This window comes from Parasteatoda tepidariorum, chromosome 8 (genome assembly GCF_043381705.1).
Source record: "Parasteatoda tepidariorum isolate YZ-2023 chromosome 8, CAS_Ptep_4.0, whole genome shotgun sequence".
In the NCBI taxonomy this organism is placed as follows: domain Eukaryota; kingdom Metazoa; phylum Arthropoda; class Arachnida; order Araneae; family Theridiidae; genus Parasteatoda; species Parasteatoda tepidariorum.
This window is the reverse complement of record NC_092211.1, coordinates 20702386-20717684: the sequence shown is the minus strand read 5'-3', so window position 1 is coordinate 20717684 and position 15299 is coordinate 20702386. Positions and strand designations below refer to the sequence as shown.

At 30.3% G+C, this 15299-nt stretch overlaps 1 protein-coding gene across 1 annotated transcript in view; it reads left to right on the top strand.

The window, feature by feature from the left end:
• The window catches only part of LOC107446015 (cell adhesion molecule Dscam1-like), a 188791-nt gene that overhangs the window by 81953 nt on the left and 91539 nt on the right, over positions 1–15299 (top strand). The window contains exons 3-7 of the mRNA XM_043052767.2: positions 1005–1166; positions 3615–3761; positions 4755–5048; positions 8702–8971; positions 10613–11023. Coding sequence (XP_042908701.2) covers positions 1005–1166; positions 3615–3761; positions 4755–5048; positions 8702–8971; positions 10613–11023 — 1284 coding nt within the window. The remainder of the gene's footprint in view (positions 1–1004; positions 1167–3614; positions 3762–4754; positions 5049–8701; positions 8972–10612; positions 11024–15299) is intronic.

Sequence of the window (15299 nt, the reverse complement as noted above, 5' to 3'; positions counted from 1 at the left end):
AAAGAGACTTTGGATTTGTTCTTGGGGTACAGCAAACCAAGCAGTTTCCACACGTTGCAAAAGTAGATCTGGTGTGGCAGCTGGGGATGTAATCGGGTCAATCGTTGAGCAATCATGGACAAAATGTTTTCTATCAGCGAGCTGGCCAGGGAAGCAATTCAATCTGGCGATTGACGAAGAACGCTTGGACAATGCGTGCCACGTGTGGTCACGCATTATTCTGTTGAAATATGGCTGTGGGCAAGCTTTGAACGTAAGGAAGGACAACTGGCTCCAGCACATCGGAGATGTAGCGCTGGCTGTTGAAAGTACAGGCAACACGTACTAAAAGAGTGCGAGATTGATATCCAATACCGCCCCAAACCATAATACCCGGTGCAGGACCAGTGTTTTGGTGCATAACGCAGCTGTTCAGCATTTGTACAATTCTAATTGAAATTGTGCATAATTGAAATTCTAATCATTTGCATATCTCACCTCCGCTAATGTATGTTGTAAGTTTCATGTTATTTGCATGCTTCCTTCAGGGTGTTGTATTTACGGTGGCCAGCAGTGTAGTTGTAAGGTATGATAAGTGTTTAAGAAAACTTGGCCACTATTTTGAAGAAGAAAAAAAGAGAAACTTATGTAGAATCAGAAAATAAATTTGCGTCCTGAAAATATTCTTTAGTTTGGTTTTTATTTTCAAACGGTTCTTAATTAAAGCACAGCCCTCGCATAATAATATTACTGAGCCCAAATATTCTATAGCTACACTGAGTAAAATACTGTTGCCATATTTTCAAAAATACGGCTGTTCAAAATTTTTTAATAATTAAGAATCCAAACTGTACAGATTCACAATTTCTTTTATTAGTATATTTTCGAATTTCAACTTAGTTACGACTTGACATAATGCTTTTATTATTTTTGCAATGACTGAACTTAATTATGCTTGTCATACATTTGATTAACTTTGAAAAATAATTTATGATGATAATTAAATTTTTAATTATTTTTTGCAGTTGTGAATCAAAGGTATGACATACACCTGTTTGACGAATTCGTGCTACGAGGGAATATGGCATTACTACGCTGTTCCGTACCAAGTTTTGTCAAAGATTACGTCAAAGTAACATCGTGGGAAAGGGTCGATGGTTTTTTAATCACACCTGGAATGATTAGCGGTAAGTATTATTATTTTTTTTTTTTCAAATTTAATATTTCATTTCTTTTAACTGAATAAACTTACATATGAAAAAATATCTGAACCGCAAACAACACTTTCAAAACAGAATTAGGTCAATCTTGGTCAAAGAGATAGCCCACGGAGAGAATATTTTTCTTTTCTCTTTTTTATAACAGCCGTTGAACAGCCAACCCTATTTTGGGTTTACGACTACTAATGTTCAACTTCGTAGCTTTGTAATTTTGAACCAATCCAGAAGACAAGGTAACTCCTGGATCAGAACCCCCTGAGGTATGATTTGTTATGAGAACATGAACGACCTTGAGACTCGACAGATTTAACGTACATCAGTCATCATTTACTACACGGAGAGTCTTCGGAGAGCGGGGATCGACCCCACGACCTCTTGGACATGGGCCCAGCGCCCTACCGACCGAGAGGTTTGCGATAAGAGATAGAAATGTATTTGATGAAATTTCAGTTAGTTTTAACACTACATTGCTAAAGTGTCTGCTACATTTATCTTCATTTAAATTTCAGCCGCACAATTTGGGTCAGCCTGTTGCTATGGAAACAAAAATACGCTATTTTAGAGAGAAGAGATTTTGATGATTCTCGCGCCGATCCTCGCCAAAATATTGACACCAACAATGCTTCAGACGATCACCTAGGGAATTTCTTGTGATAGGCAGGCTATACTTGATTAACTAAGTGTCATTTCTTCTAAGTTTTATTATTAGGAGCGTCAAAGAAAAATATAGCTATATCGTTTTGTTCTGTAAGAGACAAGTGCGTAAATATTCATAACATTTCCTCGGAACTTCCATTTATTTGTATAAAATACCTGACAATGAAACAGTTTCTCAATATCTCTGTACTATGATGAATGGTGCGTACTACAACGCATACTAAGTGAATATAAGTATTTAAACGTACGTTCATAACCCTTTTCGGACATTCCGTATAATTGCAGTTGCATAAAATCCCTTAAAATTAAGCAATTTCTCAATAGCACTATGTCTAATGTAATGTACCACAATGTCTTTCTTTTTTTTTCTTTTTTTTTTGTAAACAGCCATTCTAAAAGCGCACTAACAAAAACATGATTTTAGACAAAATTCTCGAAATCTAGTTTATTATAAATATAGAATTCCTGTACTCTTAGCGTTCTAAAAATACTTAACTTTTATTTGCACAATTATTTATTAAGTTATAGCAGTTCTTGTGCAAGGTGATAAAAGTGGGTAGAATAATGAATTTTACGTTCTCTCAAAATCAGATTTTTTACCTTTTACTCCACCTAAAACACAATATCTCATATTGTTTTTAAAATATTTGTCTACAATTTCTCAGGAGTGTTTATGATAATAGCAGACTTCCTTTGAACTAAGAGAAAACTGTAAAATTTTATTTTTGATTACGTTTTTTCGCTAAGACAAGAGCGGAAATTATTATTATTATTATAAATTTATATTATATGCTTAAATTATAATTATTATAATTTAATTATATTGACCGCTTACTCAGTAGTATATGTTTTTGCTTTCAAGATAATAGTTTAAAACATAGCTAATAACCTTCTAAATAAAATCCTTTCAAAAAAAATTTTTTTTTTGCATCGGGCAGTAGAAATTTCTTTTTCCAGTGGTTAGCGAAATGCAAGAAACTGCAATATCTTCACCTAAAAATGGCCATTTAAAGAAAATAATAAAAAAAATTTGCTAGTTTCCTAAGTTCTTACACAGAAAAAAACAATTAGACTATAATTTTCTAAATTTTTTATTAATATTTTTAAAAAAAATTGTCGAAACTAGCCGGATACCTTAAATCAAAGATCTTCCAGTCACTCCTACCAAAATGAAGTATTTGTGCATCTTCTGCCAAAGAAGTAAGGGGCATTTTTCCTTTACTATAAAAAATTATATTTTGTTCTGAGTAGCCAGAAGAGAAACTAAAAAAATACGGCACATTATTAAAGATAACTAACACAGTTCAACAAGTTATTTCTTTTATATTTAATTTTTTTTTAATTCTTTCATTTGTTTAATTTTTAAATCAAAATGTTGAAAAATTCGCTTTAAATATTATAATATTTGTTGACACAAATCTTTCATCCAGAACATTTAGGTACAATTATTATTTTAAATGAATTAGTTGCATTCTTTATCAAGAATTATTTCCCCTACCCAGGTGCGCAATCACATCAAAACTCTAACGACCGGTTGAACAAAAGAATTTACTTGGTTTTATTAAATTAGAACATAACAACAAAATATCAATAGACATGCATGAAAATTAAGTGAATATACATAAATTATTCACGAATAGTATTCATGTATAATGTAGCAAAAGAAAATAATGAGATTTCTATTACGATTTCGCAGAATTGTCCACAGACTCACCTAACTTTACTTTATTCGTTTTTTTTTCTTATCTTATTAACTAGGAAAATATGGATTACTAGAAGATGGAAATTTATACTTTCGTGATATATCAGAAAGAGATGCCACTCTTAGTTATAGATGTCATGCAGAAAATGCCATAACGAGGGAAAAGAAAGTGAGCATGAACTATTCAAAGATCATCGTCACTGGTGAGCATTTTTATTCCCTATCATTGCGTTTAATGCAGTTCATGGGTCAAAGTTCTATGATACTTGAAAAATTCAGTTCTTTGCAATTGTCTCTGGAATTTTCACCGTGTACGAGGATAATGGACAGAGTCTCCAGCAATTTCTAACCTACAAGAAATTTTCAGATTTTTGCAACCAGCCTATATGATTTTAAGAAAATTAAGACATTTGTAAATAATTATAAAATTAGACTGAATATCTGCTTAGGCTTGGAACAATAAGCCGTTCATAAGGCTGTTTGTAATGAACCTTGACTGAACTTGGTTTTTTGTTAACTGCCTTAAATAAATAAGGCTAATTGTGATATGTATGATATATTCCCGAATTAGTCTAAAAGTATGTGGGCTTATTGCATTACGACAACTGTCACGAGGATCAATAAACACTGAAGACGTCTTTAATTATGCTGGTGCACGGTAAAATGACGGGGCAGTTGCAAATATCTGGAATATTCAATTAGCTTCGATTATTTACAGCAACCTAATTGAGATTTTATATTGTTATTGATAGATAGTTCATAAAAATTCAAATTTTACAATAACGTACCTAAGAAATATGAGCGATATTTAACATTTGTGTGATGCTCAGACCCACTGAATGGTAAATTGTAACGAAATTAAGCACTTTTAGCATTTTAACTATTCCCAATTTAATGGTGGGATTTTTCTGAATGAAGAGAAGGAATAAAGAGTTCGAATGAAGATAATTTGAGATGGTGAATGACGAAGAAATATCTTATTAAAGTTTGAACTTTGTCTCAAAGATTTTCTGTAATTTAAATTCCGAGTTCAACTAATAAATATCTAGTATCTCAAATTAATTATATAAGTTTTAAAAAACCATATAAATAATTGTGTTTAGGGAACACTTTGCAACCTTTCGTTGAAAGTGGTAAGTTTTTTTTCGGTTTTTGTTACTGTTTCAATATTTGCTAATCTAATATAATTGTTTCAGACCCGCATCATAATCAACCCCCAAGAATTATCCATCGGTCAATCAGAGTGAAAGCCAATACTGGACAACGGACTACGTTGTCCTGTATTGCTCAAGGTCATCCGGTCCCAATATATCGCTGGAATAGAATGATTGCTGGACAGAGAATAATGTCGGATGTTGATCCCTCAGTTAGACAAGAAGGCGGTGTTCTCATATTCAATAAAGTCAGAATCTCTGATGCTGGACGATATTCTTGCCATGTCAGCAATTCTGTGGGTGAAGACCGGGCTGAATTGGAACTTCTCGTAGAAGGTAAATAATTTTTAGTTTACAAAAGAAATCGTTTGAAGAACAGAGATAGTTTAAAATACATAAAAAATATTATAAGGTGTTCGGGACACAAGAATATGAATTTTTGAGTGAGATTTGTATTCTGACATCTGTATCTGTTAAATAATTCCATTGATTATATTTTTTATATTAGAATAATTATGTTTTTGTATCTCAATTAGAATGCGTAAGAAATAAAATTCAGATTTGTTCTCTCTACTTATTTTTTTCTTTCATCAAATTTTTTTCGTTCATTCTTATTTTTTTCTTTCATGAAAAAATAAGAATATCAATTTGAAATGATATATCAAAAATTAAATATAACATAGCGGAAAATGTAGTATGTATTTTTTTAAACCGATACATTTTAAAAAGAACTGCCCCATATTTTCACACAAAACTGCAATGAAAAAAGATATGCAATTTTAAATTTAGAAATGTCATTTTCAAGTCCCATCTGCAGACTCTGTGATCATCTTATCCTTTGCCGAGCTTTACGTTTTTTTCTTGGGTCGCTACTGGGAGGTCAGGAGCCTTTTGGATTTATAGACTATTGCTACAGCTGCTTTTCATGATCTCTACGGTTTATTTCACCCTGAGTTTGTTCTCTTGTATGTATTGTTGTAGTTGATTTTTCTTCTTGCTGTTATAAATGAAAAGATAGAAAATTTTCAAAGCATTTTTTAAAAAAGTTAATATAGGAAAATTTTAAAAACAAGCAACGGTACGATTAACAAATATAATTATTAATTATCAGAAAGAAAGATCTCGGCACTAACGGTTCTATTTTTCTTTCATAACAATTGTATATAATATATTTTTATTACTATTTTATTAGCTTAAATTTGATCAAAGCTTTCCGATCTAATTTTTTTTCCAACTAACAATTTGTTAATAAAATTTTTTCAAGTGTTTTTTTTCTTCTTTTTTTTTGTTTCTTTAAAAAACACTTCTACATTTTAGCTGCCATTTAGACTCCTTCAATAATTTGGGATAAAATAATGTTATGTTTCGTTGATAATATTTTGTATATAACTAGTAATAGTATTTTCAATTAAAATCTAATTTTGAATAAAGCATAAAACATATTTTTTTAATGTTATCATCAATAAAAATGTTTCTCTGGTTCAGGCAATTTCACAAGAGCATAACTCTTTTTGATGCAAACTCTAAAAAAAAAAACTTTTCTCATTAAATCAAGTTTCCTATGCATTATTATAATCTAAATTTCATATCTTCATTTAAAAGTCATAATTATAAAACAGGCCATTATAAAAACAGAAACCGTAAAAACACTATTAACTGATAGAGAAATATTAAACTAAAAAATATTTCTCACTAATCTGACTTTAAATCTTCATTTGTTCATAAAAATCTAGCTGTAATTAAGTCTTGTTTTTTAGCAAAATCCAATTATATTTATTGGAGGGTGCTTTGAACACGAAATAAACGTTTTTTGTAGTTCTAGATAAGAATCTAATGAGGTTTCTTGCAAAGGAATCGATCAGAGCTAAATTAGAATGTGAATCAAAGGAAAATAAATTTTGTGTCAGTAACCGATGTTGAGAATCCCATTTATGAACGTTGAAGATTTTTTTGGGCATAAAACAGAAGCATTTGGATTTCTTGTTCACACATTGGATTAGATTTGAATTTTTAGTAGATTATCATTGAAGTTAAATAATTTAGCTATTTGAGTGATACAACTTTAACTTAAAAATTAAAATATTAAATAAATGTTCTGGTTGGTTTGGTTGGTTCCAATGCAACTTGCCACACGGGCAAGCCTGCTGGCTGAAACCGAGCAAATTTAAGGCAGAGTGTGCGATTCTTGTTTTTCAGTGGCGCCATCTATTGCCAAGAATCTTCTGCCATATCATACGTCACACCTGTTTATAAGGCGGACCCATTCATACATCCATTCATTCATCCACAGATCGTAATTTTGACCTGATTTAGACAACGTTCGATCTCCAATTCAGTACCCCCAGAGGTTTTGATTTGTTATGGGAACATGGAGGACTTTGCGACTCGACAGAATTTTAACGTGCATCAGTCACCAACTACATGGGGAATCTTCGGCCGGCGGGGTTTGAACCAGGCTATCCTGGCCCATATAAATGTTCTAGGAGTTATTTGTCCGCTGTTTAACTTTGGGAATCGCAAGTGTTTTTTTAATTGCTACCTGGTTTTAACTCCTAACATTTAGTATCTTATGAAAATTAATGTATTTTCATAGAAAAAAAAGAATATTTTATAGAAAAAAATATAATTGTCTTTTTGAAATAAGAATTTTAAATTCAATAATTTTCCTCACTTTTTAAAATAAGTTGCTTAAGCAGTTAGAAATTTACTGCTTCATCAATTAGACATTTACAATCAAGTCAAACAGACGTTTTAAACTTTTTTAAATTGTATATGTTATTTATTAATCCAAATTCTTTCTTTTATGGTGGTACAGTTCATATTGGATATTGGCCTGCTTAACATTGTCGCTCCAAACCTAAATCTAAGATTTTCAGTCGGTAATTTTCATTATGGTTTAATCTTTTGTTACATCAGCTAGCCATCTCTTTTTAAGTCTTGTTCATGGGATTCAAACTTAATATTTTTCCCAGCCCCATATCTTTATTCACACTTTCTATCTGGCACAACTGAGTTGAATCTCCAGATTTTAAGAATCAAGAAATATTTTCTTTGCTTATTTAGATGATTAAATCCACTATTGTTTCTAATTCTTTACTGGTGAAAGGTTTATTTTAGTCCGCCCAAAAATGCTTCTAAGGTGTGCTTTCAACTGATAATAAGTAATTTTGATGTTTATTCGTCAAAATTCAGGTTTCAAAAAACATACGTTACTATATGTTTGATTAGTAATTAATTTCATAATTAAATTCTTTACTAATGAGTTTTTTCTTAAATTAGAATTAGCGTAAGTAATTAGTTCTATGTTCATATTTAAGAGAGTTTACATGAATTAAATTTTAGCATTTTCTATTCACTTATTTTTAATTTCAAGAGAGTGAAGTTTGTAAGTGACATCTATTACATATTTTAGAATCATCTGATAAATTTCTTAATTTTGTCTTATTAACTATGCAGCATTTATTTATTTTGCTAACTTCTTTAGTTCCGAAGATCGATAGGATGAATGATCCATGCGAGAGTCCATGAGTGTTATTGGAGTGGAAAAATGATCCAAGTATATTTCGCTATAAACAGTTAACGAGTAACCGTAGAAAATCTGTCTTTGCACACCAAATTAAAACGCCAAGAATGAGAATGCCATGACACAGATAGTTTAAATTTTAGGGAGTTAAGTTATAAGTTCTTAAAGATTTCTCCAAAATGATGATTGCAAACAAGAATAAAAGGCAAATTTTACTCAACCTACCAACTGTTAGCCTAAAAATATCAAAACTCAGAAAAATGTCACTTGAATTCACTTTTTTCTTTATGAATTCTTGAATTCATTATCAATTAAGTCTCTTAAATAAAGTTATATCCCTAGCATAAAAGTGAATTAACGGTATGGTATTCTTTTCTCTGTTCTAGCATTTTTTTTCAACCAAATGTTTTATTTTACTTTTTTCAAGTAATGATTCTTCTTCTTTTTCTTTTTTTCTTTCTTCCAGAACCACTAAGAGTGGCTCTTTTACCTCCAGAGTTGCAACTAGATGTTGGCAAAACTGCCCTCTTCAATTGTTCAGTGGAAGGTCAGCCAATTGGCAGTGTCGTTTGGAAAAAGGACACACGATTTATCTCTGCCAATTCCCGTGTCCAGTTCCCCACACCCACCTCCCTTCAACTGAGACAGTTAAAGAGACAGGATTCAGGAATGTACCAGTGTTTTGTCCATAGGGACGTGTATTCCTCCCAAGCGGCCGCCAGACTCGTTATTGGAGGTGAAGTATTTCTCCTAATTTCTCCTTCAAATGCTCTTTAGTTAGAAAAGTTTTGTTTCTTTATGGCTATGTCGGGAGATCTTAACTTCCTATTAGGGTTCAAGTAGAACAGCGCAAATAACGGAAATTAGTTAGAAGACTATAAGTAACCATCTTGATTTTAGTTAGCTGAAGTAAATATTTAAAAAAAAAGTTTCTTTATTAAAGTAGATACTTTTGATGATTTTTAATAAAATTGGTATGAACTATCAATGCGCTTATTTAAAAAAAATAATCGGAGTTTTATCGAATAGTTCTTTTTCCAGCAAATTATTTAGATACTTAGTTCTCTTGTTGACCAAAATCCCAAATTTTAAAATGTCTCTGAGAATTAATTTTAAAGTTTATTTTGAGCAAATAATAATTCCCTTCAAAAACTCATGTGTTAGAAAAGTTTCATCACTTTATAGTGGTCGTCAGAGATTTTAACTTCTTATAATGAAGGGGAGCAAGTTGCTGAAATTAGTTAGAAAATTAAAAGTAGTTATCTATATATTAGTTTCCGCTACAAATCAAATACAGTAAATATTTACAAAAAAAAAATATTAAATTAAAATGCATACTCATGAAAATTTCGATCAAAATTGTAAAACATTTAAGTTTTAGACTAAAAGTAGCTATCAAGATTTTTAGTTTAAATTTTAATTCAGCTAAGGAAAATATATGCTGCAAAAGTAATTTTAATTAGAATATTATTTAAATAGCTTATTTCAATTTATCATTGAATTTTTCCGGATATTTATTTAGCATTTTGGGTTTTTTAGTGCCCCGAAAGCCAAATTTTTAAAATTCTCTCATAATTGATTTTGGTATTAATATAAAAAACTTAGTTACAAAAATTAGTTGCTGCACATTTAATGTTAATTTTGGCCTATCTGTTTAAAACTACAGAATAAATATATGAATTTTATTTTTTAAAGTGTTCTGTAAATAGAATTTGGAATCAAACAGAATTTACAAAATTATTTAAACCAAACTGAACAATCTTCTAATCCAATTAAACCAATACCAAATTTTTCAAGTGAACAGAAAATATAAGGATTATTACGCAAATTATTTGTTTTATTAATTATTAATTGTTTTATTACTAATACACGGAGAAACAAATTTAGTAAAATTAGCATAATGATATTTCTGGTTAAAAAAAAATAATACTTCTGGATAATAAAACCAAAATATATGGCATTTGTACCATTCACTTGGTAATATTTCCGTTCATATGGTAACGGTTTACCGCAAGTTCTGGTTTTAAATATTCTAGTTCACACATTTAGTAAAAAATAACAACTAGAAAATTAATTTTATCGACTAAATTGTTTTTATGCCATGCATAATCTATCAGAATATAATTACCAAATTTTATTACGTTTTCCAAATTTTATCATATAATATAAAACTAAATGATAGTGTTAATAATATTATAATTAATTATTGATAGAGATTTTAATTAAATCATTACCAAAGTGCTTCGGGAAAAATTATCGTGATTTTTGATGTTCAAATAGAACCAGAAACTTTGCAAATTTTACCATATTTTTTCTCAGTCTCCAATTATCAATATCGATGCCGAAAATTAACGTATAACTTTTGATTATTTTTTAGACCTGGCACCATTATTTAAGCTTACATTCCCAGAGAAAACAGTCAGACCTGGAAGTTTCATCTCTCTGTTATGCATATCAAGTGGTAATCCAGCTCCCCAAATCAAGTGGACACTAGACGAAATCTGGACACTCACAACAAGACCAGGTGTCATTGTCAGTACTTATCTCAGTGGCGGAGGTGACGTCATCAGTTATGTTAATATAACATCCACAGATGTTACAGACAGTGGCGTGTATACATGCACAGCCTTTAATGAAGCTGGGAGTACATCTCATTCTAGACGATTGAATGTGTTCGGTTCCTTGTTCATAAGACCGTTGAGCAACCTAACAGCTTTGGCAGGGGGAACTTTTAGGGTCACGTGCCCCTTCGGAGGATATCCATTCGACAGCATTACATGGAAAAGAGGTGATAATTTTGATATTTATTTTTTGCACAAAATTTTTGAATCTCATAAAATTCTCCCAAGCATAGATTTGATTTCGCAGAAATAAGTTGACCAAAATATTCAGACTCGTATTGAAAAGTCCCTTTACTCGATAGTCACAATTTAAAAAGAACTTTTTATAAATACAGCATTTTCTGTAGTAACAGAACTTAATACATTACGAAATACTGTCACAAATAAAGAAGATTAAAACACCCAGCATATTATCACATGTGTATAACTCGATAATAATACGATACTTTTTCCAAAGCGTGACAGCTCATAAAAATTTAAACACGTTTTATAATACAAAAACCTAAAAATAATTTTCCCAATAAAAATATTGACATTAATTTGACATTACCAAACATATAATGCAACCAACTGGTTACATTATATGTATGTTTGTACTGGCTGCAAACTTAAGTGGTTAACTAACCACTTAAGTTTGCAATCTATGTCAGAAATGAAGAAAAAAAGACCCTGTGTATAACTCGATTGTAAGACGGGGATTTTTCAAAAGCGCGACAGCCCATAAAAATTTAAGCACGTTTTTTAATAGAAAAACTTAAAAATAATTTTCCCAATAAAAAAATTGACATTAATTTGACATTACCAAACATATAATGCAACCAACTGGTTACATTATATGTATGTTTTTACTGGTTGCAAACTTAAGTGGTTAACTAACCACTTAAGTTTGCAATCTATGTCATAAATGAAGAAAAAAATACCCTGTGTATAACTCGATTGTAAGACGGGAATTTTTCAAAAGCGTGGCAGCACATGAACATTATGTTCAGAAAAATTTTAACAATAATTTATTAAAATTAAAGAGAAACAAAATTTACATTATCAAACATATAATGGAACCAATTAATAACATAAGTTGGTATAAACTAAAATATATGGAAAACTACATCAGTTACACTCTGTATTAGAGTTTCTTTTGAATCCCCTATAGTTTCTGTAATGGTCACCCAAGAATCTTGATTTTAGAATCCTTGTTATAAAGAAAATAACAAAGAATGTACATTAGGGATCGAAATTAAATATTTTATGCGAATAAAGAATAAAAACGATTTCGAAATTTTTATAAATAAGAACTGAGAAAGGCTAGACTGAAATAACCAAATCGTTTTTGATTTCTGAAAGCAACAGAGAAGAATTTAAAAACAATTTTTGAAACACCATTAAGTTTTATAAAGTAATCAAACTTCCTTTGATATTTTTCATCTTCCTTTACTAGATAGAAACTTGGCAAATTTAGATTCCATCTTTGTCTCATTTCCGCTGAAATGTTAATTAAACGAATCCTAATTAATATTTTTAATTTATTATTGAGAAAGATTTTAAATACAGTATTCTCAACTGAGGAATACAGGGCTCAAGAAAACATTCAAACCTGTTTGATTTCTTGATCAATTAATTTATTATAATTTAAAATTATTTTAACATAAAATGTTTACATCAACAGGCTCTATGAAGAATTTTTCTAATAGACCGTTTTCCCTGATTTTAAAACTTTTATTAAATTTTCCTTTGAATAAAACTAATTCTAAATAAATAACAAATGCCTTTAACATTACACGCGTAAGGGAAATTAAGTGTAAAACAGATTTTATCCTCGAACTACAGGACTTTTTTTCTCAGTCTTTAGCTACTTTATGAGAGTTTAACTTAACCTAACAATTTTTTAACTGTTTTACGTACTTTATGTGGAAGAGATTTATGTTGAGAGTGGCTCACTATCCCTTGCAATAAGAGAAAAAATAAAAACACATTAAAAGAAAGGACACAAACGTTGACCAGTGGAGATTACGTATATTTTATCCAAAGTTTAAACAACATCAGGAAGAGCAGAGATAAATATGATCGCTACATGGTGATGAAATAATAAAAATAACTGCAGAAAGCGTATTTATAAACCAGACAAGATGATGAATGAAATTATGTAAAATGAAAAAAAGCGAACACACTGCATAACTTCGGATATAATGAACTGATTTCCACCGACTAGGATCAATCTTAATTGCATGAGAACCAAACCTAATATAGTCTAAATAATTAGAATTAAAAATTAAATTCAATGTTGATAGATTTATACATATGAGTAAATAAAGAAATAGAAACTCCCTTTAATTAACATTAAGCAAGTTTCAGACTGAATAATTTTCTTTTAATTACTCTAGAGAATTTCCTCAAGGAGTTAATTAATCAAAAGCAAAGAAAAAAATTAAAAAGCAAGAATTTCGATTCGTCAAATGTTGAACTGAAAGAAAAAAACTAGTAACTAATAAGAAAATAAAAATCATTTAAAGTTCCTCATAAATAAAATTATTAAAATTTCTTCAAAACAATAAAGCTTAAAAACATTTAAATTTTATAACATACAAAAATTGTAATCTAAACAGTTTTTAATCTAAATAAATTTATTTTAATCACTCAGGAGATTTCCTGTAAAAAGTTTATTGGCGCTATGAAAAAAATGAAAAAAGAAGCAAGTGAATTTGCTTGATTACTTTTCCATTAGAATTACAAAAACTAAATCCACTTTCCAACTCCTCCGAGGAAAAAGTTTAAACTTCAATTTCAATACTTCCATTAGAATGAGGATTTTTATACAATTTGACCGAGAAATATTAAACAATTTTGATCTGAAAACTTTTCTCAAAAACAAACTTTTGTCGCAAACATTGCGAACTAAACAGTTCAAATCATCAAAATGATCCACAGAGAATTCCTGCTCACTAATTACCTCGAAGAAAATAAAATAAAATCTTTCAGATTAGTGCTGATGTATGAATCTTTAATGAAATCATCAGTAACCATTAGCAAAGGTAACTTTATGCTATTTAGGTCACCATTTTCTCATCCAATCCAAATTCTGGAAACCTTTTCAAGCATTTCAGATGCGCATTATTCTCACGGCAAACGTCCTTAATCACGTCCAAAGCATTGAGCAGAAACTTCCACTTTGACTTTGACCCCGAAAAGTCAAACTTGGATTTTCATTAGCGATCATCTAAAGTTCGTACATCATTAAAATTGCCTTTGCTTGGAGGGAATTTCTGGCAAAGACAGGGGAAATGGTTTAAGTTTGACAGCGCTTTTCGGTGGAGGATGTTGTCCCCAACCAAAAATATTGCCGCCGCAGGGAGGGTGTTGGTGAGCTCTCTGCAAGTCATGTGATGTCCTTAGAAAGATTTCTGCGGTTGGATCTCACGCATGAATAATTAATTTTATTGTTGGCTGAAGGAAATGAAAATTTCCATCACGCTAATAGATTGGGCATAAATTATGATCGAAAAATTTTCAATTATCACATTTTGGGAAATATGGTAATGTAATTAAAATTCAATTAGATAAAAATTTTAAAAAATTTGTTTATTATTAAAGCCTAAGTGATTTTTTTTTAGTATTCTGTGTAATTTAACTTAATTATAAATGAAGAGTGAATGAGAGTTTTCAATAATATTGATATTTTAAAATAGATGCTTCTCGATGGAGGGCTCGCAATTTACTTTAAGTTTGCATTAATTTGTTTCGTAGGTGTTTAAAGTATGAAGATTACGAAATAATAAAATAATTAATATCTCCGAGACTTAGTGAAATTTTTTTTCATTTTTTTAAACATCTCCCAGAATTTTAGAAGCAAGGAAAAAAAAGAATCATGAAACTCCACCCTGACGGCAGGACACTAACTCATTTAATAATATTTAATTTACTGCGTGTTGTATTTTCTAAATGATTGCGTTTATTGTAGCATTTATTGTATTGCATTTGAAGAATTCTTGTCCCCAAATAAGTGAAGTTTGCCGTTTTTACAATTCTGGTGATATTTTCTCGTAGCATTTTCTTGAGAAACGGTTTCGGCAGAAGCTTAAAAAAGTTTGTGAAATTCGACTCAATTTACCTTTGTTTACTTTTGAGTTCTTCTTGTGGCAGGATATTACTTATTAATTAATATTTCGTTAACTGTATGTTTTATTTCTTGATCAATTGCGTTTATTGTTATGTTACACCAAGTCGAATTTATTTGTAGAAATTCGTTTCCTTATACAAGTGAAGTTTGTTATTTCCGCAATTTGGTGAAATGTTTACTCACACAAATGAGACCTTTTTGACGAAACTATTTCCTGGTATATGCTTCTTATTTCGTCAAAGTAACGAAATAACTATCGTCACTTCTTTAAGGAAACGAATTTCGTCAAAATAAAATAAATATTTCATAATACTGCCTCCGCCTCAGAAAAA